The sequence below is a fragment of the Phascolarctos cinereus genome, unplaced genomic scaffold (assembly GCF_003287225.1).
Source record: "Phascolarctos cinereus isolate Bilbo 61053 unplaced genomic scaffold, phaCin_HiC Scaffold_726;HRSCAF=1367, whole genome shotgun sequence".
NCBI classification, from domain to species: domain Eukaryota; kingdom Metazoa; phylum Chordata; class Mammalia; order Diprotodontia; family Phascolarctidae; genus Phascolarctos; species Phascolarctos cinereus.
Window position 1 is genome coordinate 220,060,370 of NW_027556098.1, and position 20,957 is coordinate 220,081,326.

The 20,957-nt window shown below is 36.9% G+C and overlaps 1 protein-coding gene across 2 annotated transcripts in view; it reads left to right on the plus strand.

Annotated features, from left to right (window-relative positions):
• Positions 1-20,957, plus strand: part of LRP2 (LDL receptor related protein 2) — a 252,103-nt gene that overhangs the window by 108,195 nt on the left and 122,951 nt on the right. For both annotated transcript variants that reach the window (XM_020990917.2, XM_020990918.2), the window contains exons 22-31: positions 1,554-1,793; positions 4,269-4,388; positions 4,486-4,602; positions 6,237-6,614; positions 7,834-8,082; positions 8,920-9,131; positions 10,208-10,392; positions 11,660-11,888; positions 13,538-13,715; positions 15,074-15,202. In XM_020990917.2, coding sequence (XP_020846576.1) covers positions 1,554-1,793; positions 4,269-4,388; positions 4,486-4,602; positions 6,237-6,614; positions 7,834-8,082; positions 8,920-9,131; positions 10,208-10,392; positions 11,660-11,888; positions 13,538-13,715; positions 15,074-15,202 — 2,037 coding nt within the window. The remainder of the gene's footprint in view (positions 1-1,553; positions 1,794-4,268; positions 4,389-4,485; positions 4,603-6,236; positions 6,615-7,833; positions 8,083-8,919; positions 9,132-10,207; positions 10,393-11,659; positions 11,889-13,537; positions 13,716-15,073; positions 15,203-20,957) is intronic.

Here is a 20,957-nt window from a genome sequence, read left to right on the forward strand (position 1 = left end):
TACTTTTGTAAAGGACCATGGAGAGATATATGCTAACTATGAACAGACGTCAATGCAAAAAACCAAACAAAAAACAAAACCAGAAATTATGAAGAAATTGTACAAAGGATGTCATCAAAGAAATGTATATTAGAAAGAGAATCTGGGCTGGCCATAAAGTAAGAATGATGGATTACTGATGGACAGCTGACATACCTCAAGGTATGTGTGTCAATAGATCTATAAAAAGGCCCCTAATTTATTCCCAGATAATAATAATAAATTCCCAGAATTTATGGGAGGACATAAACAGGAATCAGATGGGGTGGGTAGGGTTAGATGAGTTGCGATGTGTATCACTGGAGAGGATAAATATTCATGTTGTTAGGTCACAGATCCACTGAGAGTAAAATGTACTTCTGTGGCTTTTGAGTTAGGAAATTAGGTCAAAAATACCCTGAGAATGGTTCTGAATAGTTTATGGTGTGTATCACTTTAGACTCCTTTAAACCTAGCCTCTTTGGGAGGACATTCCTTCTTAACTAGTATAATACCCAAAAGTTCAAAGGTATAGAAAAAGCTGAGAAAGAGACCTCCAGCAATTCAAAAGCTCCCTCTCCCATTGGGTATTTGGACTAGCACAGGCTAATTGCATCTTGGCAACAGCATTTTCCACAATGTTGAACCAAAATAAATTGGTCAATGCCTTTTAGGACCTCAGAGATGAATATTCCTGAATAGGTCCTTGAACTTGAAGCCTTTGAAAACCGTATTTGGTATGCTTCTTTTCCTCTTCAAGAGCAGTGCTTTAGGTGTAGAATGTCAGCTATCTGCCTTCTCATTTTCTTCTTTTCATGCTTACTCCAATCTGGAGAGTCCTGGACACAGCCCAGCTCTCTGAGCAAAAAGTACTATTGCTGACTCTGAAGTATTCCATTAAAAAATTCAAACAGTAAGAGTAGTTGAAGAAATTTCAGGATTTGGACAACTGGGTAAGATTATTGGCAAAATAGCCCTTTTGTGGTGATAAAAAGTTCTTTTTTGGGGGGCGGGTAAAGGAGGAAGGATGGTTTTGGATCTGTGATTTGTTGTTGTAAACTTACTGTTTGAAGACACTGCACTAATCCAGAGCAGCTGCTTATGTGTAGGCTATAGCTTCTGGAGTTGCCTGAGGCATTGAAAAATGTATTGAAGAACAAGAATAAATAGGGAATTAGAAACATGAATTAGACATATTCTCTCTTCCCTTCCTCTCTTCTTCCTACCTTGAGTGTTAGTTCTCTATTCCTTTTCCTTCCAAAGAAAATACATAGTTCTCTTTACTTCCACAGACATACACATTGTCTGATGAGTATTTTTAAAGGTTACTATGAACTCCAGTGGTCAACGTAGATACCATGTAATGGCGTTAACTTTAAAGTTTGTTGCCCAGATCATCCTCTTCTTCCCTGAACCAGGTAGAGTTTCCACTGCAGTTGAAGGAAGTTGCACTGGGCCATGCTTTTGTAAGGAAAGGAGCTAATTGTAATGTTGTGAAAGCCAATGTCTAAGAGATGCTTCTTTTTCTGATTTAGACAATACCTGTGCCGCCTCTGCGTTTACCTGTGCTCATGGGCAGTGCATTCCAGGACGCTGGCGCTGTGATAGGCACAATGACTGCCTGGATGGCAGTGACGAAGAACATTGCCCCACTGCAGGACCTGCTTCCTGCCCAGCAAGTTTGTATACTTGTGATAATAAGCAGTGTATCCCGAGGATCTGGCTTTGTGACACAGACAACGACTGTGGGGATGGATCTGATGAAAAAAACTGTAGTAAGTGTTCAGCTTGTTTCTCCCAGATCGTCAATTTTGAAGATAGTTCCCACTAATCAGTAGGCTCACAAAATTGCCTTAACACAGAGTATTTGCATCTTAGCTACCCATATTTGCTAGGGTTATTACCCCCACTGCCTCCTAGCCTTCTCTGCCTCCAAGTATTGGGCTCTCTCTTAAAAGTTTAAGATTACGTTGGTCTACATTCAATAAGTAGATTTAGAATTCTCCAATTAATGCAAATTCCCCTTAAAACAATATGAAGGCTGTCTGCTTAATACCAAATATTTGGATGAGAATTGAAAAAAAATCAAATAGGTATCCAGAGATTTAAAATATCTGAATGTTTTATATCATGTAGAAAAAATCTAAACATTTGACTTAATTTTTGCTTTTTATCTAGATGGATCATTTGATTCAGGCAAAAAAAAAAAGACAGAATAAAGAAACACAGATAAATTTTTTTTAGCCTCATTGGTCTGGTTTTTTTGTTTTGCTTGTCTTTTCTTTTAGGCTCCAGATCAATACTAATGCTTATGTTTGTATTGAAATGAGATTCAGGAGATCTGAGTCTAGTATTGGTTCTGTCATGCTTTAGCTGTTTGTCTTGGAAGAAGCTACAACCTCCCTGGGTTTCAATTTTTTCAGCTCTAGAGTAATACTGTTTCAACAACTATATTGAATTTTATAGGTTATAAAGTATTTCCCTCACCACAACCCTGTAGTGGAGGTAGCACTATTCTCTTATTTCCAGTTTACATATGGGGAAACTAAGGCTTTAAGAATTAAAGTGATTTGTCCAGTGAATAAGGGGAAAAATTGGGATTTCAATCTCCTGTATCGTCTAACTCCAAGACAAGTGCTCTTTTTGTTATATCGTGTTGCTTTCCATATTTGGTTTGATACTTAATGATTCCTGCCAGTGCTAAAATTTGGTGGTTCTAGAATTAATATACATTATTTCATATTATTAATTTGGGGGTAATTTGGTTGACTTTAAATGAATGAATCTGAGGTTTTATACCAGCAAAGTAAAATGGCTCTGAGATTTGCTGTAATTGGAACCTTCAATTAAATTAGTCACACAGCCCCATTTACATGGTGGTGCATGGCTAGAGATAGAGAAATATCAGTCATTTATGCTTTTGTATAGATGGACAACATTGATGAATTTGGGTCATTTTTTTTGTTGGGTGGGATGGAATGGCTCCTTACAAGGAATAGGCGAAATTAAAGTAAGCTGCATTCTGGTAATTTTTCACTTGTGGATTTTGATTTTCTAGCTTTACCAGTTTTATTTTCCAACCATAGCCTTTGAAACTATATTTTGCACTGCCACCCTCCCTTTCAAATCCCCTGCCATGGACATTCTAATAAGATGTCTGGCAGTGACAATACTTGAATACCCACATGACTGATATTGCCTCAGATCATAGATCTTGAGCTAGAATTTACCTTAGAGATCATCTAGTACAACATTCTTATTTTCAAGGGGAAGAAACTGAAACCCAGAGAGGTTCAGTGACTTACCCAAATGTCTACAAATGTTGTTGTTCAGACATTTCTATCATGTCCTACTCTTTGTGGCCCCTTTTGCAGTTCTCTTAGCAAAGATACTAGAGTGGTTTGCCATTTCCTTCTCCAGTTTATTTTGCGGAAGAGGAAACTCAGGCAAATAGAGTTAAGTGACTTGCCCAGGGTCACACAGCTAATAAATATCTGAGGCAAGATTTGAACTCACAAAGAGGAGTCTTGCTGACTCCAGGACTGGCACTCTATCCACTGACCCACCTAGCTGCCTCTACATACAAGTAGTGCTAAGTGGCAAAACTAGAATTTGAATTCAAATCGTACTTGAATTAAACTCTAGTTAAGCGTTCAACTTGTTTCTCCTGGATCACCAACCTTGAAAATAGTTCCCAATAATCAGTAGGCTCACAAAATTGCCTTGACACTTACAGCATTTGCATCCATGCTTCCCAAATTTGCTAGGGTTATCTTTGTGGCCTCCTACCATCCCTTCCTCCATCTATGGGCTTCCCTCTCAATAGGTTAAGAACACATTGCAACTCGGGAAGCTAGGTGGTGTGGTAGATAGAGTATTGGGCCTGGAGTCAGGAAGACCTGAGTTCAAATCTGGCCTCAGATACTTACTAGCTGTATGACCCTGGACAAGTCATTTAACCCTGTTTGCCTCAGTTTCCTCATCTGTAAAATGAGCTGGAGAAAGAAATGACAAACCCTTTTAGTATCTTTGCCAAGAAAACCTCAGATGGGGTCATGAAGAGTTGTGTACAACTGAAAATGGCCGCACAACAACAACATTGGAACTTAAAAGTTCAGCTTCCTTTTGATTGACCCACACCGCCTTCCACATGTAGATGCTTAAAAAAAGAGAGACATTCTAAGTGTTGTTCTTATGCTAGTTAAAGGAAAAATGAAGTGTAACTTGTATTCGTTTTTGGATCATGTCAGATTTTACAGGAACATGTGATCCTGGTCAGTTTCAGTGTCCTGACCATCGCTGCATTGACCCATTCTATGTGTGTGATGGAGATAGAGACTGTGCAGATGGAGCTGATGAAGTCAGTTGTAGTAAGTAGGAGGTTTCTCTCCATAGTTGCTTAGCATTTTTGGTGTTTAGTGATTTCTACCTGAGTTGAACTCTAATACCATGCTCCTTCATCCATAGTATATAACTGCACTGCCTCTGAATTCAAGTGTGCCAGTGGAGACCAATGTATCAGTAATATTTACCACTGTGATGGCGTTTTTGACTGCAATGACCACTCTGATGAGGCTGGCTGTCGTAAGTGCCAAATACCCAACAATCCAGATGAAGGAAATATTTTGTGGTGCTAGCATGGCTATTATGGGAACTTTAATAATTAATTCACAATAACTGGGGAAAGCCTAGGGTAGATTACAAAATATATTAAATGAATTCATGCTACTACTTTCAAGTATGGCATTCATGTACAGTAACTCAAGTGAGAACCAAGTTGTCGTATATAGGACCCTATTTAATTATTAGATCAGAATACAATACAGCAAACATTTAACTTCTATTAGCATACCCAGTGTCTATACATGGGGTTTTTCTAAAATGATTTATCTCATCTTTTAATCCAATTTAATCCACTGATTTTCCCTACCGATATAACACAAAGTTAATATCCATGTGACCATGAATTCCACATTAGAGGGGTCCAAATTAATGAGGCTTTTGTAGTTAAATGTATGTGAATACTTCACGTGAAATTTCATTAGAAAGAATGAAGTGTAACATAGATACACTGTCCACCTTTCATTGAGCAATATTGGGATCAGCATGGGTATGACATGTTGTAATTTCCATAGGCTGCAGCCTGATAGTGGAAATGATTTATTATTTTTCATTGTGTATATATGTTGGGTATGACCTCTGTGCTCTTAGGAAATGTCAATAGAATAGTAAATTACTTAGAGTAGAGACATTTCTTACCATGGGAAGGTTGGTTTCCTAGATGCCTGCTAATCAGTAATTAAATTAATAGGCGGGCAAACTAAAAATTACAGAAAATGCCTAAGTATTTGGAAAAAATTCCATGATTTGTTTAGAAACCTCCAAGCACTATCTTGACATTTTTTGGATGAGAATATGAATTTTTTTTTCCTGCTGTTTTGAGGTAACACAATACTGTCAGTGGCAGCTGAATTGCTATTTCACTATAGAATATCATGGCAATTTCCCGATTCTCATCTGCAGAAAGCTTTTATGGATTGCTGGATAGAGTATGAAAACTGATAACATGATAAGTATTTCCTGTAAATGTTAAGTTAACTCTACATTTCATGTATTTGAATTTTATTTAAAATGGTTCCTTAGGGGAAATGATTTCATCTCCATAGTGTAAAAAGAAAATATAAAATTAAACACATCTAGTGTAGAATAGCTATTAACAGCATGATGATGATGATGATAACTAGTTACATTTATATTAGCATTTTAAGGTACAAATCACTTTCGCATATCAATTATACCTCAGTGAAAAAAGAGAAGGCAGAACTCTAAGAGATTTTTTTAGCTCAGAATTCAATTTTAAATCCAATTTCTTTATCAAATCTGTGTTTCAAAGCATTTCCAATATGAGGAAAAAAGAGTAGATTCTAAACTCAATCACTTTTCTTCTTCAGAGTACTCTACTAAGACAAATGTCAGATCATATGAACCGGCACTTTTCACACTTCAAAAATGTAAATGTACAAGCCAGTTGGCAAGTGCTAGGTTATTTCAGTCTTGAATGAGTATGTCACTATACTTTATCCTTATGTCACAAAACTGTGATTGACAAAACAAAACAAAACAAAAAGCTGGGGCATGTAGTTACCCCATAATCAAAGACCATCAATGGAATTGTGAGCCACATTCATGAATCTGCTTTTCAAATGCCTCTCTTTTAGCTACCAGGCCTCCAGGAATGTGCCACCAGAACGAGTTTCAATGCCAATCAGATGGCGCCTGTATCCCGAACAACTGGGAGTGTGATGGGCACCCGGATTGCATGGATGGTTCTGATGAACACAACGGTTGTCTTCCCATGACCTGTCCTCCGTCTCTTTTCCGCTGCGACAATGGAAACTGCATCTACAGGGCTTGGATCTGTGATGGGGACAATGACTGCAGGGACATGAGTGATGAGAGGGACTGTCCCACTCAGCCCTTTCGGTGCCCTAGCTGGCAGTGGCAGTGCCCAGGCCATAGCATCTGTGTGAATCTGAGCTCAGTATGTGATGACATCCCAGACTGCCCCAATGGGGCAGATGAGTCCCCAGTTTGCAGTAAGTTTTCTGACCACAAATTACAGGCCATAAAGCCCTTTTGAGCTACAGGATAACAAAACCCAATGCTGTCACTGTCACTGTCACTGGGGTGTCTGAAGGCTAGTAGCACTTTACAGAAAGTCATTTTTAATGCCTTTGTGAGTTTAGAAATGTTTGAGGGGGGTAATATATAATTTAATTTAAGTAAATCATCACTGAATAATATTTCTCATTAAATTCTTCACACTTTGGCTATGTGTTTTTGTTTCTTTTCATGTTGGTGCCTAGAAAAAGAAGATTAATGGGGCTATTAGACTGTTAAATTACATTTGGTTCTATCTATAATGTGCTCTTAGGTTTTCTAACTTTAATATTTTCTAATTTCAATCAGAATGCGCCACAAAAACAATGAAGCTCGGGGTTTGTGTTTACTGTGATTGCAAAGGCTGTGATTGGCATGTAATCCTAACTACTGTCCTTTCTTTCTTTCCTCTTTAATCAATGCCCACTCTCAGATGAACCCCAGCCAGGTATGATTGTGACATATTTTAGATTTTTATGATTTCATACTGTGTTGTGTTTGTGCAGAAAATGATTGAAATCCTTTGTATTAATTTATTCCTCTCCCTCCCCTCCTCCCACAGTCTAGGTGCATAGAGTACTCTTTTAAAATTAATTTTATGGAAAGCATGCAAATTGAAGACATTTACTATCCAGCCACTGGATAGCTTCTCCCACAGCTATTTTGACCTGAGGGAGGAGAATGATGGTATAATAAATAATCCATCTGTGCCTTTCTGTTCCTACCCTAGAACTTTCCTCCATCCCTTTATGTAACCCAAGATGCTTGTCAACATCTCCTTCTGCCTGCCAGTCCCTTTATTTCTAGATTAGGTTGACTGAGGTGTCAATTGGGTAAATACCTTAGATTTCTTTGCATGCTTGAATTATTGAGATGAGTAGCTATTGTATTTCTTCTACCTGAATCACTCCTCCCCCATGTTTCTACCACTGCTCTAAGTAGAAATTGGCAAAGGAAGTTTTAAAGCTGAATGATGGTTGGTACCATAAACAAGGACAAGTGAGTGCAGGCACCATTAATCTTACAACTCGGTCAAGGGCATACAACTCTCAGTGGCTGTTTGGAAGTTGCATTGTTTTGCACATGAGGAGTATTGTACCACGATAATTGAAGAATAAGATTTCTGACACTTTTCATTTTCTTCCTTTCCTCTAGATCAGGAGAACTGCTTAGACAATAATGCTGGTTGCACTCATGAGTGCGTTCAGGGGCCTTTTGGGGCTCAGTGTTTGTGCCCATTTGGATATCAGCTCACCAATGACTCTAAAACTTGTGAAGACATCAATGAATGTGAAACTCTAGGTTTTTGCAGCCAGCATTGTTATAATGAAAGAGGGTCTTCCCGATGTTGGTGTGATGAAGGGTATATATTAGAAGGCAATGGGAAGACTTGCAAAGTTTCTGGTGAGGATTGTTTTTGGAAATGATCAGTCTTTGATAACTTATTAATTGAGTTTAATGCCAAATGTCATCATAGGTCAGGACTGGCTTTATGTGTAGGCAGTTTCCCAATTTGGGGAGCTCTGGGACATTCTCCTAACCCTGAGAAATCTTATCCTCGTGGAGCTTATATTTTACTGATATGTACATTAGTGTCGTGTTTTTGATTTAATTAAAAATTTGCTCCTAGACTAATTTAAATGGCATTTATTACACGTTAAAAAATGAAGTGCATGCGTGATACCTACTCGTCCTTATTCAGTTAACAGTTTGGAACATTTTTGAAGATAAATTTTGAAAGAAAGAATGAAATTTACATTGATAGCAGATAACTTTGATGTGGGAAGAATTTTGAAAAGGTTTCTGTATCAATGTATAAGATCCATGTGTTCCTACATAGCTATTGATTTCACAGATATTTGTTAAATACATACTGCGTTCAAGGCATCATCCCTGGCCTCAAGAAATTTACATTCTAGTAGATGTGAGGTAAGACAGAACAGAATATAAAATCCCTATCAAAGCACTAAATAGGAATTCAGAACAAAGAAAGGTCACTTTCAGGTGGCAAATTTAGTGCATCAAATACTGAAATGTATTTTTTAATGGTGAAAGATGCTTCAGATCAGCAATGATATTTTATTTTGAAAATAATATGATAAAAGAATTTCAGAGAAACTATTTCTGCATTTTAACTTCCTTTGGCTATTGAAAGTATCTTATATCAAGTGTTTGAAAGAGAAAATTTTTTTTTTCCTTCTAAGAAAATCATTGAAATTTTTGCATTTGATTCTTTCAAAGCTTCGGGAAATCTGTTGTTACTAGTGGCTAGTCGGAACCAAATAGTTGCTGACAACGTCACTTCTCAGGAACATAACATTTATTCACTCATCCGTGATGGTGAGCACATTGTAGCAATTGACTTTGATTCGCTCAGTGGCCGTATCTTTTGGTCTGACGTAAGACAGGATAAAATCTGGAGTGCTTTTCAAAATGGAACAGACCGAAAAGTAGTAAGTGCAATTTCAATCTATATTTATTGTTACTGGAACATTTAAATATTATTTGACTTTGTGCATCAGTAAGAAACTGGGTGACATTTTATCCTGTATAACTCTAAAACTGCCCTCTTAGAGTCCAGGGCTTCTTAAACTTTTTCTAATTGTGACCCTTTCATTGCTTCTTAAACTGTGGGTCATGACCCCACGGTTTAAGGAGCACTGCACTAGGTCATGTACCTGGGGCCTAGATGTCCACAGTTTTAGAGTTAGAGCCAGTAAGAAGGTAGATACATAGTCTGCATTCTAGCTCACATGATGTGAGAGCTTAGGAAGACTTTCATAGCCCCCATCATTCTGGCCACATGGGCAAAAATAGGGGCAGTAAAAGAATGAGAAAATTGTATTTCTAGACCTTAATGTTGTTATCTGTGGCAAAACTTGCTCCAAAATCTCAGCTATCTTTTTGTTCCAGTGTTACTCTCGCTATTTTTTCATTTTTGGGCTGGACTTGTGATTTCATTGGTACTGGGAATTCCTGATGAGGGAACTCCCCCTACCCATGCAGATCAGCAAATATTCTTAGAGACAGGTCAAGTGACTTGCCCAGGGTCATACAGCCAATTTGTGTCAGTAGTAAGACTTGAGCTCAGGTCTTCTTGACTCTGAAGCTGCCTCTTGATCTTATATAACACTCTCTCTCTTCTCTACTTCCACTGTGCCAACTGTATGATGTAACAAAAAAGGGTGACCAATTTAAAGAAGTTGCTATCTATGCCTAGCTGCGGGAACTTAAAAGCAACTAATTTAATTAAACCTGATGTTTTATATAGTAAAGTTGGACACCGTCATAACTCTGAATGTTTCATAGAAGATGTTTAATATTTATTTATATAATGTTTAATATTTATTAGCATTTATAGTTTATTGATTTAAAAAGAACTACTTTTATAAGGCTTTCTCACTTAGATGCTGCCTTTTCTACATTAATGTAGATACAAATCTATACATATTTATATCTCAGAGAACTTGCTTATTTGCTTTCTCCCTCTCTTTCTCCCTCTCCCTCTCCCTCTTCTCCTTCCCTACAGATATTTGACAGTGGTGTCACTGTGACCGAAAGTATTGCGGTAGACTGGGTAGGGCGTAATCTTTACTGGACAGACTATGTTCTGGAAACAATTGAAGTCTCTAAAATGGATGGGAACCACAGGACTGTGCTGATTAGTGAAAATATAACAAACCCAAGGGGACTAGTATTAGATCCCAGAATTGAGTAAGATTTTTTTGTTCTGTTTTGTTTCAAAATGATGTTATCTCAGAATGATTATAATGAGGGGTGGGGAAGAAACAATAACAGGCTTTAACTTACATTGGAGTTGCAGTGTTTAAAATGATCCCCAGTTTTTGTTTTTGTTTTGCAGTTTAGTTTATGAATATATATATATATATATATACATATAAATAAATTTCATAGAAGACTTTGAAGTCATAGGAGTTATAGTCATAAAGTTGTTTTGTTGCTGCTTTTAAATTAATCTGTCACTTTCACGAACTTATTCTTTTTGTCTGAAGATAATTTGGATTATTAACTTTTAATAATGCAGTATTTAAAATGATTAGTTGTATGATTTTATAATTAATTTCCTAATTAATAGATGCTGTTGTAATTTTCCATAAAAGGACCAATGTGCTTTAGTTTTAGTATATATGACTACTTTATGATACCTAATAACAGAGTTAGCCCCTCCAGTTGATAACACTCCACTGTAAGTCATAAAAAAGAGGGAAAAAATCCTTCTTTTGTGCCCCTTCTTAAAGAAGAAGGACAAATTATCTCATTTTTGCAAAATACCAAGAGAGCTTCTTTACATGAATTTAAATTACCCAATGCTCTATGTTGGTTCTCAGAGAATTGGGCTGTATTTATCTGTAGCTGATTCCCTTGACAATAGAAAGTATTGTACCTCAATACTTTAGGAATAAATATGAATATTTATAAATTGGCTTTCCCATCCTAAACATTACAAAATATGAACTGAAACAGATGGGTTTCACAAATCTCTTAATTTTTGGATTAACTATAAATGTTAGCCAGTGGTGATACAATGGAAAGAGCTATGGATGGGATAGACTTGGATCCTAGCCTGGCTCAGCTACTACCCAGCCAGGTGATTCTGGGGCATCATTTCCCTTCACTATGCCTCAGTTTCTTCACCTATAAAATGTAGGGTTTGTGCTAGGAAAGCTACAAGGTCATCTTCAGCCATAGAAAATGAAATGCTTCAGTGGTTCCGTAAATGATAAATTATTATTGAAAATCTCAGATGTCATCATGTACTCCACTGACAAGAGAGCAGTGTAAAAATACCCGGATGGTGGGAGATTACATTTTGATTAGGGTTTTGCATTTTAAAACAAACAAAATAAACATTTAGCTTGTGTCTGGAATTGAAAATGGCTATTTAAAAATATCAATTTGGCAATCATTTTGAATATTTGACCATTTTACTACCATCAGTAATTAGCTTTTTTTTCCACAGTGCACATCTGATGTTCTGGTCAGACTGGGGCAAAAATCCTCGAATTGAAAGGGCCAGTATGGATGGCACCAATCGCACAGTTATCATCAAGAATAAGATCTATTGGCCCAATGGCTTGGCTATTGACTACCCCAATAAATTGCTGTACTTCACGGATGCCTATCTTGATTACATTGACTTTTGTGATTATGACGGAAACTACCGGAGGCAGGTGGTAGCCAGTGATTTGGTAAGATGGCAATGAAAAGAAATATTAAAAAGCTTATGGGTCAAAATAGCACAAAGTGAACTGAGAAGCAAATCTTGTTCAGTGTTCTAGACTCTGTCATGCTGAACAGACTAGGGATCCAAGAGATATTTTAATGTGAGAAATAAAATGTATGGATAAGCTTTTTGGGCAGCTAATAGAAGAAGAGGGCCTTTATCTAAATCTAGTTTGTTATTAGCTTTTAATAAAGTATTTAAAATGATTAGTTGTATAATTTTGTAATTCATTTCCTAATTAATAGATATTATTATATTTCTACAAAAGGTCTAATGTACTGCAGTTTTGATATACGTGACTACTTTATGATACCTAATAACACAGAGCCAGCTCCTCCAGTTCCATAATGTTCCGTTGTAAATTAGAAAAGAGAGAAAAAAAAATCTTGTGCCTAGCTAATGCCCTAACATAGCCTTGAAGAATCATTTATTTACTGAGATTCTATTATGTGCCATAAACTGTGCTAAAATTAGGGAATACAAAGATAAAAATAAACAGTCTTTTTCCTCAAGGACCTTAAATTCTCCTGGGGGAAATACCATGTACACAGATACAGAACATATACTTAAAGAAATATAAAGTAATTTTCTGAGGAGAGGGGAAGGGGAAGAAGAACACTGCTATGAAAATATCCTTTTTCAATGAGTTTATATATTATTGGGGAAACAAGTACATACAAGAGTAAGTAAAAATATGTATCAAATAAATCCTAAATACTTTTTTGGAGGGGGTGATGGGAAAGACCACTTGAAGGAGATGAAATTTGAGCTGACTCTTGAAGAGACCTCTGCATTCTGACAGGTGGAAGTGAGGAGAGAGGATTTTAGGGAAATAAGGAATAGGATTGGTAACATCAATCACTCCTGTCACTTACTTGAGCTGCACGTTTCCTTCCACATTTTTTAGTGTTTTCTCAACATTTTATATTTACTAATAATGAATAATGAAATAAAGTAGTGTATCAATATTTATCTCTGCGTCACTTTAAAAAGTTTATTCTGTTGCAGTTAATAACTCCAGCAGTTAAAAATGTGTTTTCTGTTTAACAAGGAACTCTCAGTGACTTGTAGTTAATTAAGATTTAAAAGTCTTTGGTTTAGCTGCCAAGAATATACTGAAGACCTGACAGCCACAGGCTTGATGGAACTTTGGAAGACCCTTTCTATCTTTACCAAAGGCTTCTCCTAAGCTTTCCCAGGCTAATGAATGTGAACCTATGAGAAGTAACATAGTATAGTTGAAAAAAAACATTGGTTTAGGAACTACCCATGTAACCTTAGGCAAATCACCTAAAACTCTCCATGCCTCGGGTACCATCTGTAATATGGGGATAAGGAATGACTAATTTACTTAACAGTGCTGTTGTGAAGCTGAAAATGAAAGTGATTTGAAAGACGTAGGTGCTACAAAGCAAGGTATGATTATTTTAGGATAGTCATGGAAAGTACAATAGTCCTTTCTGTTTTTATTAAGTGAAAAAAGTCTAAAAGCGACTGATTTATTAGAGAGGCATTGTTTTCTACTCTTGCTGCCTTGGTCTTAATTTTTGTATGAGGCCTTAATATCACAATTAAGGACTCATAGCTGGAAAATTCCATTCCAATGTCTTGTAGATACTACGTCACCCTCATGCTTTGACTCTCTTTGAAGATTCTGTTTATTGGACAGACCGCCATACTCATCGAGTCATCCGTGCCAACAAGTGGCATGGAGGAAATCAAACAGTCATGATCTATAATATTCACCAGCCTCTGGGAATTGCTGCTGTGCACCCGGTTAAACAACCTAATAGTAAGTGAAGCTAAGTTGTGTAGACTGGGGTGTGAGTAGAAGGGAAGCCTTTACTCTGGGAATGCTTATGCTATTGAGTCATCTGTTTGCTAGTAAGCCTTCCTTATCTTCTTCGCATCTTCCTAGTTTGCAACATTTCTATTTAACACTAAGAAGTCAAATCTCGTTTGGACAGAAATAAGTCTTAATTTGTGAGTAGCCTAAGAGAAACTGGCTTATAGTAAGTTTCTTATGGCCCCTTGATCTTGTTATGTGCTCTGATTTGCCAAGTTATATATGTTAGACAGCAAGGCTACTGTGATCACCTTAGAGGCAGTGTGGCACAGTGGCAATTGTAGGATTTGGGGTCAGAGTATTGGGGTCCAAATCCCAGTCTTGTTACTTGGTGCCTGAGTGACCTGGGGCAAATCACAACTTCTCCGAGATTCAGGTTTTTCATCTGTAAAGTGAAGGGTTCTGACGGCTTCAGTAATCCCTTAGTGTGTGCTCCTATAATTGTGTGATATCATAGATCATTCTGTTTGTTGGTGGGAAGTACTCTTGGAATGCTGTTCCATGGTTTTCTTTTCTGATGGACCAGAGAGATAATTCAGTTGGTCTACAGAAACACATATACAGAACGTTTACAGTGTGTACAACAACTATTCAAATGTCAGAGTATACACACTGTTGCTGTTCTCAAAGAACCGATAGTCTAAGAGGGAAGAAGAGACAGATGCTTCACAGTTATAGCATTTTGAGCTGGAAGAGATGGTATTAATCATCTTATCCAATTCCCTCATTTGGCAGATGAGGAATTGTTGATGAATGTGGTGAATACATGATTCTAATAGTCTACCTTTATTAAAGTTTTCAAAGCTGGGATAAAAGATATCAGAATGGGAGTAAATATCCTAGACATTTAGAAAACAGAAAACAACTTCTGGTACAGATTCACTTAGTGGTTCATCTCTTAAATCTAAGGGTAGACAAATAAATAAATGGGGATTAGCAACTATATTTTGTTGGTTTACCAGGGTGTCCCATTGATTATTTGTTCCATTTCTGACTCTGCATTTGCTTCCTCTGTGAACTTAGGCAGGTCATTTGTCCTTGTTACCTCTTGTGTGAGATATCTGTCACTGGAAAAGAGGAAGATAGCCCAGGAAGTTAGGGGCAGGCATAAAAGGTCAGTTAACTTGTGAAATGGATACTAAAACCACTTTGCTTACAAATGTGAATACATATTGGAGAACCATATCATTCTAGTGCACAGTACAGGAGAACAATGTTGTACTTGATACACTGTATTTGAAAATGGGGAACAGATTTGATATTAATTTTTGGTTATGTGATTTGTGTTTTTTTTTAAATTACAGGTACAAATTCGTGTACATCTGCCCCTTGTAGCCACCTGTGCTTGCTTTCTTCATCAGGACCAAGGTTTTATTCTTGTGCTTGTCCTTCAGGGTGGACTCTTTCTTCTGATTCTATTAATTGCTTGAGAGGTATGGTGCTCATTCTATCTTATGAATGTAAATGCATATAACTTTAGACTTAAGACCTTGTTGAACACTTCACACAGTCTCCTCATTTTGCTTGTGAGGAGAATGAGACCCAAGGTGAAGTGACTTACTTAAGGTCATATAGCTTGTGAGTGGCACAGAACACAGATCTGACCTCGGTGCCTTTGTACACAGTAGATGATTAATAAATGTTAGTTGAATTTTTGAATTGTACCAAAGAGCCTAGTATTCTTTCTGGTATATTTTACGGCCTCACTTAATCATTATTTTGAAGACAGATAAATCAATAATCATTGTTAAGTACCTATTGAGGTGCTCATTTATTAAGCATAGGTGCCAGGTATTATGCTGGGGCTAGGAAAGCAATTATTGCTATTGGGGGAAGACACATGCAAAGTAAACACAAGGTACTTTTGTGGGGGAGGCCTTGTAGTTGAGGGAGGTAATCAGGAAATGTTTTATGTAGGAAGCAGCACTTAATCTAAATTTTCAAGGAAGCTAGGGATGAAGGAATCATAGTATAATTTGTAAGGAACAAAGGTATAAACTGTGAAGCTATACTAGATCCATATACAGATTGATTATAAACAAAGAAAGCAAAGATTTTCTCACTTTGTTTTTGAATCTTATGCATTTATAGTAGGAAGGTAGCATGGCACGTAGTGTATATGGTAGCAGAGCTGGCCAAGGAGTCAGGAAGACCTGAGTTTAAGTCTTGCCCCTGACGCAGGCTTTGTGACCCTGCAAAAGAATTGAACATCTCAGTGCCTCAGCTGAGTCTTTAAGACTAGAAATTGTGGAGCAGGTGCTCATCTGCATTGATAGAGGGAATTTCCACACCAGGAGTTGCTTTCACAAATGAAATCCCAGGTCTGGAAAAGAAAAAGAAAATCCTTTGTGCCTAGCACAGTGCCTTATACATTTGTTGTTATTCAGTGATTTCAATCATGTCCTATGCTTTGTGACCCAATTTGGGGTTTTCTTGGCAAAGATACTGGAGTGGTTTGCTATTTCCTTCTCCAGCCTTACGTATGGTAAATGCTTAATAAATCTTGTTGGATGGGCTTGCATTGAATTGAGATAAATTACTTGTATGGTACCTATCACATCTGGACATAATGCTATTGGTGTGCATTCAAATGAATTATTTCTTGGCTCACTTTTTCTCTCATATTGGTAGGTGAAGGTAGGTTTGTGACAAAGCAGAATAGAAGCTTGTAGAGTCTGTAATTAAGAAGTAAAATGCAGAACTTTCACTATATGAAGCATTGTGCACTATTAGGTTAGCAGTTTGCTTTTCCTATTGCCTCATTGATATTCTCCTTAACCGGATGGTTAACGCCCATTAGACATAGCATCATCTGTACAAAGAGCTTGTGTTACAGCGAATTAGAAAATTAAAAAAAGACATCATTGTTCCACTTGAGAAATTTACTGTGGGAAAAAGCAAGATAATGTCAAAATATGTGCCTTGTGACTAAAACACTGCCTTTTCTCATTCTCTATTGTTTTGAAACTTAAAAGTGTGCACAAAAGCCAAATCTCAGGGAACACACTAAGTGAAGTGAAATAAATGTATTTGACAGTGGTGAAAGATGACAAGAGATAAAGCTTAAAGACTGATTTTCAAATGGCACATTATTTCCACAGCAATTGATTAAGTGTTTCTTTTTAAAATGAATATTGGATTCTCTAATCTGGAATTAAAATCAGTTTCCAAATGAAAAATATATCCCCAAACCAGGAAATTTAGGGTACCTTCATATAATACACAGATAGGGCAGATTTACTGAAAGTCAGATGCTTATCAAGAAATAGTATTGTGCCATGATGGTTATTCCTTCCATGGTGAAAGGTTTTAATTATTGCTAATGGTTACAGAAAGATAGACATTTGCCATTTTTCTTCAGAGATTTACTCTGAACCTAATCCTTGTTGACATGTCTTAATTTAGTCTGCTGGCAAAAAAGATTAGACTGAGCTATGCACATTTGGGATACAACAGATTCTTTCAGCATAGCAATATTGTCGAATTATGTGCTGGAAACTGGCATATCCAGCATGACTAACTTGAAGGTGATTGATGGATGCTAATTCTCCTTCCTTTTGCATTTTTTGTTGATTCTCATATGACCTGACGATTATTTCTATGACCTAGACCAGACTTTTTGAGATGGAAACTTTTCAGTCTTTACAAATCAGTTTCTGGGGGCAGCTAGGTGATGCAGTGGATAGAGCACTGGCCCTAGATTCAGGAGGACCTGAGTTCAAATCCAGCCTCAGACACATAGCATTTATAAGCTGTGTGACCCTGGGCAAGTGACTTAACCCCATTGTCTAACAAACAAAACAAAACAAAACAAAGCAAATTGGTTTCTGAGTGACCTCAATACGTGCTAATTAAAAGTAAGGCTAACCCTTTTATAGAAAGAGACTTAAGAGAGATAATTTAAATCGATCATTTCAAACAACTTCTCCATTCCATCGGGGGGGGGGGGGAAGCAATGCCTTTTGATCAGTAGTATTGGGGAATAATGGGGTTATAGATTTAGAGGTGGAAGAGATCTGAGTGGACATATAGACCAGGCTATGTTCCAGTTGAGGAAGAGAAGCCTATAAAGGTTAAATAACTTGCCCAAGGTCATATTGATAATAAGTAGATAAGAGACAGCAGAACCAGGATTTGAATCTGGGTCTGCTGACTTGAATTACATATGATAATGCATCCAACATGAAGGATCTCTACTTGGGACACTAAATGTCATTCTTAGGTTCAAATTTAATATTCTCTCACTTTTACTTCTAGTACCTGAATCTATTACCACTCACCTTAATACACATGAAAATAAACTACATGTTTTCAGTCTTGAAATTCTGTGGGACCTTTAGCTAGAATGCACTTGGATGATCCCGGTCATTCAATTGGTACAAATTCAATTCTTTCCCACCCCCAATTTCTTATTTCCCCTAGTTTAGCTCTTGTTCTTTGTCTATACGCAGTTTATGCATGTGGTTGGTTTCAGTAAATCTAATGCCCAACTTCCTTGTATTCTAAATGGCACTTTTTATGCTACTTCCATTGCCTTCCCTAGCCCCCCTACTGCTTGAACCACTGTTGTCTCCCAGCGCTCCTCTCTTCAGCTTCCTGGCTTTCAGATCTTTTGATAATCATAACAATGGATGAAGCCACATTTAGTGCTTTATAAATGTTCACCCTGTAGGACATATGTGGGTCATTAATGGTTCAGACAGAAGCCGGACAATAGTACAAGAAGGAAGCAAAACATGAGTAATAAGACAGGAAATGCATGTCTCCTAAGAAGGAGAATTGCAATGGCATTAAGGAGGAATGAAAAGGTTTTCACACCACTAGGCTTAGTCTTATCCTGCTATGGGTAGGAACTGTGCCAGCTTCAGCCAGGGAGAGTTGCTTACTTAAGACATTTGGGGTTTGGGTCTGAAAGGATTTTTTTAAAAAGTCTTGTGTAATTTGGAGATACTTCTTGCTTTTAGTAGAGATGGATATTTGTAATATGCAAGATAACAAATATTTGTTGATTTGAACTGAAGGCTTTTATTGGGTCTAAATTCAATAGGCAGTGTGGCATAATTGATAATTGATGAAGAACTTGTTACTAGGAAGACTTGGGTTGAGGTACCTCCTCTGATATGCATTGGCTATGTTACTTTGGATAAGTCACAGTCTATCAGTGCCGTGGGCCAAAGGTGTCAAATATGAACCCTCAGGCTACATGGACTCACAATACTCTCTAGGAACCAGATTAAATTGGGAATATTTAACAAAAGAAATAAAAATGCAATAGAACATATGTAACATTACATTTTAAAACTAATTAAATATACCATCCACAGGGATTCTTATGTTCAAATTAATGGGCCATTCCTATATGAGTTTAACACTGTGTTCTGGGCAAATCTCTAAAACTATAAATTTCAGAGAAAGTGCAGACAACATTGGTAGAGGAAGTTTCCTTACCTCCGAGTTCCCAGTACCAATGAAATAATAGGTCTACTCTCTATCCATATCTTAAATTAAACATATAATAATAAAATCATGTCTTTGAGATTTTTAGACTGTGGCTTATTTTTTAAAAATTATACATCCACAAAAAATTCAGAGGAAGCCTGATATTATAGTACTAGTACCTAGAAGGTATTTTCTATAGTTACTCAGAAAATATTTATGCTTAAGTTAATAAGTGTGATTTTGCAAAGTACTGGAAAAAGGGGGGGCCCAGATTAAATGTGAACATAAAATTAGAACAATTATTTGTCAACAGAATCCTTCCAACTTCCCTGCTTATCAGGTGAAAGTTAAGACATAAGTCTTTAATCATGAGCTATGTATAATTGGGCTAGATGGCTCAGTGGCTAGAGCACTGGGTCTGGGGTCAGGAAGACTCATCTTCCTGAGTTCAAATCTGTCCTCGGACACTCACTAGCTGTGTGACCCTGGGCAAGTCACTTAACCCTGTTTGTCTCAGTTTCCTCTTTTGTAAAATGAGGTGGAGAAGGAAATGGCAAAACATTGCAGTATCCTTGCCAAGAAAACTTCAAATGGGGTCAAGAAGAGTCAGACATGACTGAAAAGTAACTGAACAACAGTATGTAATTAATAATCATATTTTCCAATATTAAATCCATAAAACACATTCTGATGTTATTTTCTTCTTTTGAAGGAAACATGGTAAAGTTGCATCTATGTTCCTTTAATTTGGAATTTCTGAAAATTAGGACAGAAGCAAGCCTGAAGTTTTCATTATTTTTGAAAATAATTTGTTATCTATGAGCCAATTGCACAAATAAAGTTTTAGAAGGGATACTTAAGTTTCAATAGAGAATATACATTTTAAAACATCTTTAAAACATTAAAATTATAAATTTATATATAGTGAATTTGCTAAGTGTAAATCATTCCTATTTATTAATAAAATTTTCCTGAAGACATCTACTAGGCAACGCTTGATTAGCTTTCATAACTATAATTTTGTACGTTTTGAATCTAATACAGCATAATTTCTTTAACATCTTATGTAATTCAGACTTAGAAATTCAGACTGATCTCAGGTTTTTTGTGTCACCTCCCTGGACTTCATTTTCCTTGTCTATAGAACGAAGGAGTTGGACAACAAGCCCCTTTTACCTTTAGATTTAGGATCCTATAGAAACGAGGTATGATTTTAGTGTCCTGGTGCAGTGGAAAGGAGCAACTAAGTGGCCCAGTGGGTAGAGTTCTGGGCCTGGAGTCAGGGAAACATGAGTTCAAATTCAGCCTCAGACACTTACTAGCTGTGTGATTTGGGGCAACTCACTTCACCCTGTTTGCCTCAGTTTCCTTATCTGTAAAATGAGCTAGAGAAGGAAATGGCAAACCACACTGGTATCTTGTCAAAAAAAGCCCAAATGACCAAAAGAAGGAAAAAATAGAAGACAATGTGAAATATCTCCTTGGAACAACAACTGATCTGGAAAATAGATCCAGGAGAGATAATTTAAAAATGATTGGACTACCTGAAAGCCATGATTAAAAAAAAAAGAGCCTCGACATTATCTTTCAAGAAATCATCAAGGAAAACTGTTCTGATATTCTAGAATGAGAGGGTAAAATAGAAATTGAAAGAATCCACTGATCACCTCCTGAAAGAGATCCCAAAATGAAAACATTATAGGAATATTATAGCCAAATTCCAGAGCTCCCAGCTCGTGGAGAAAATAT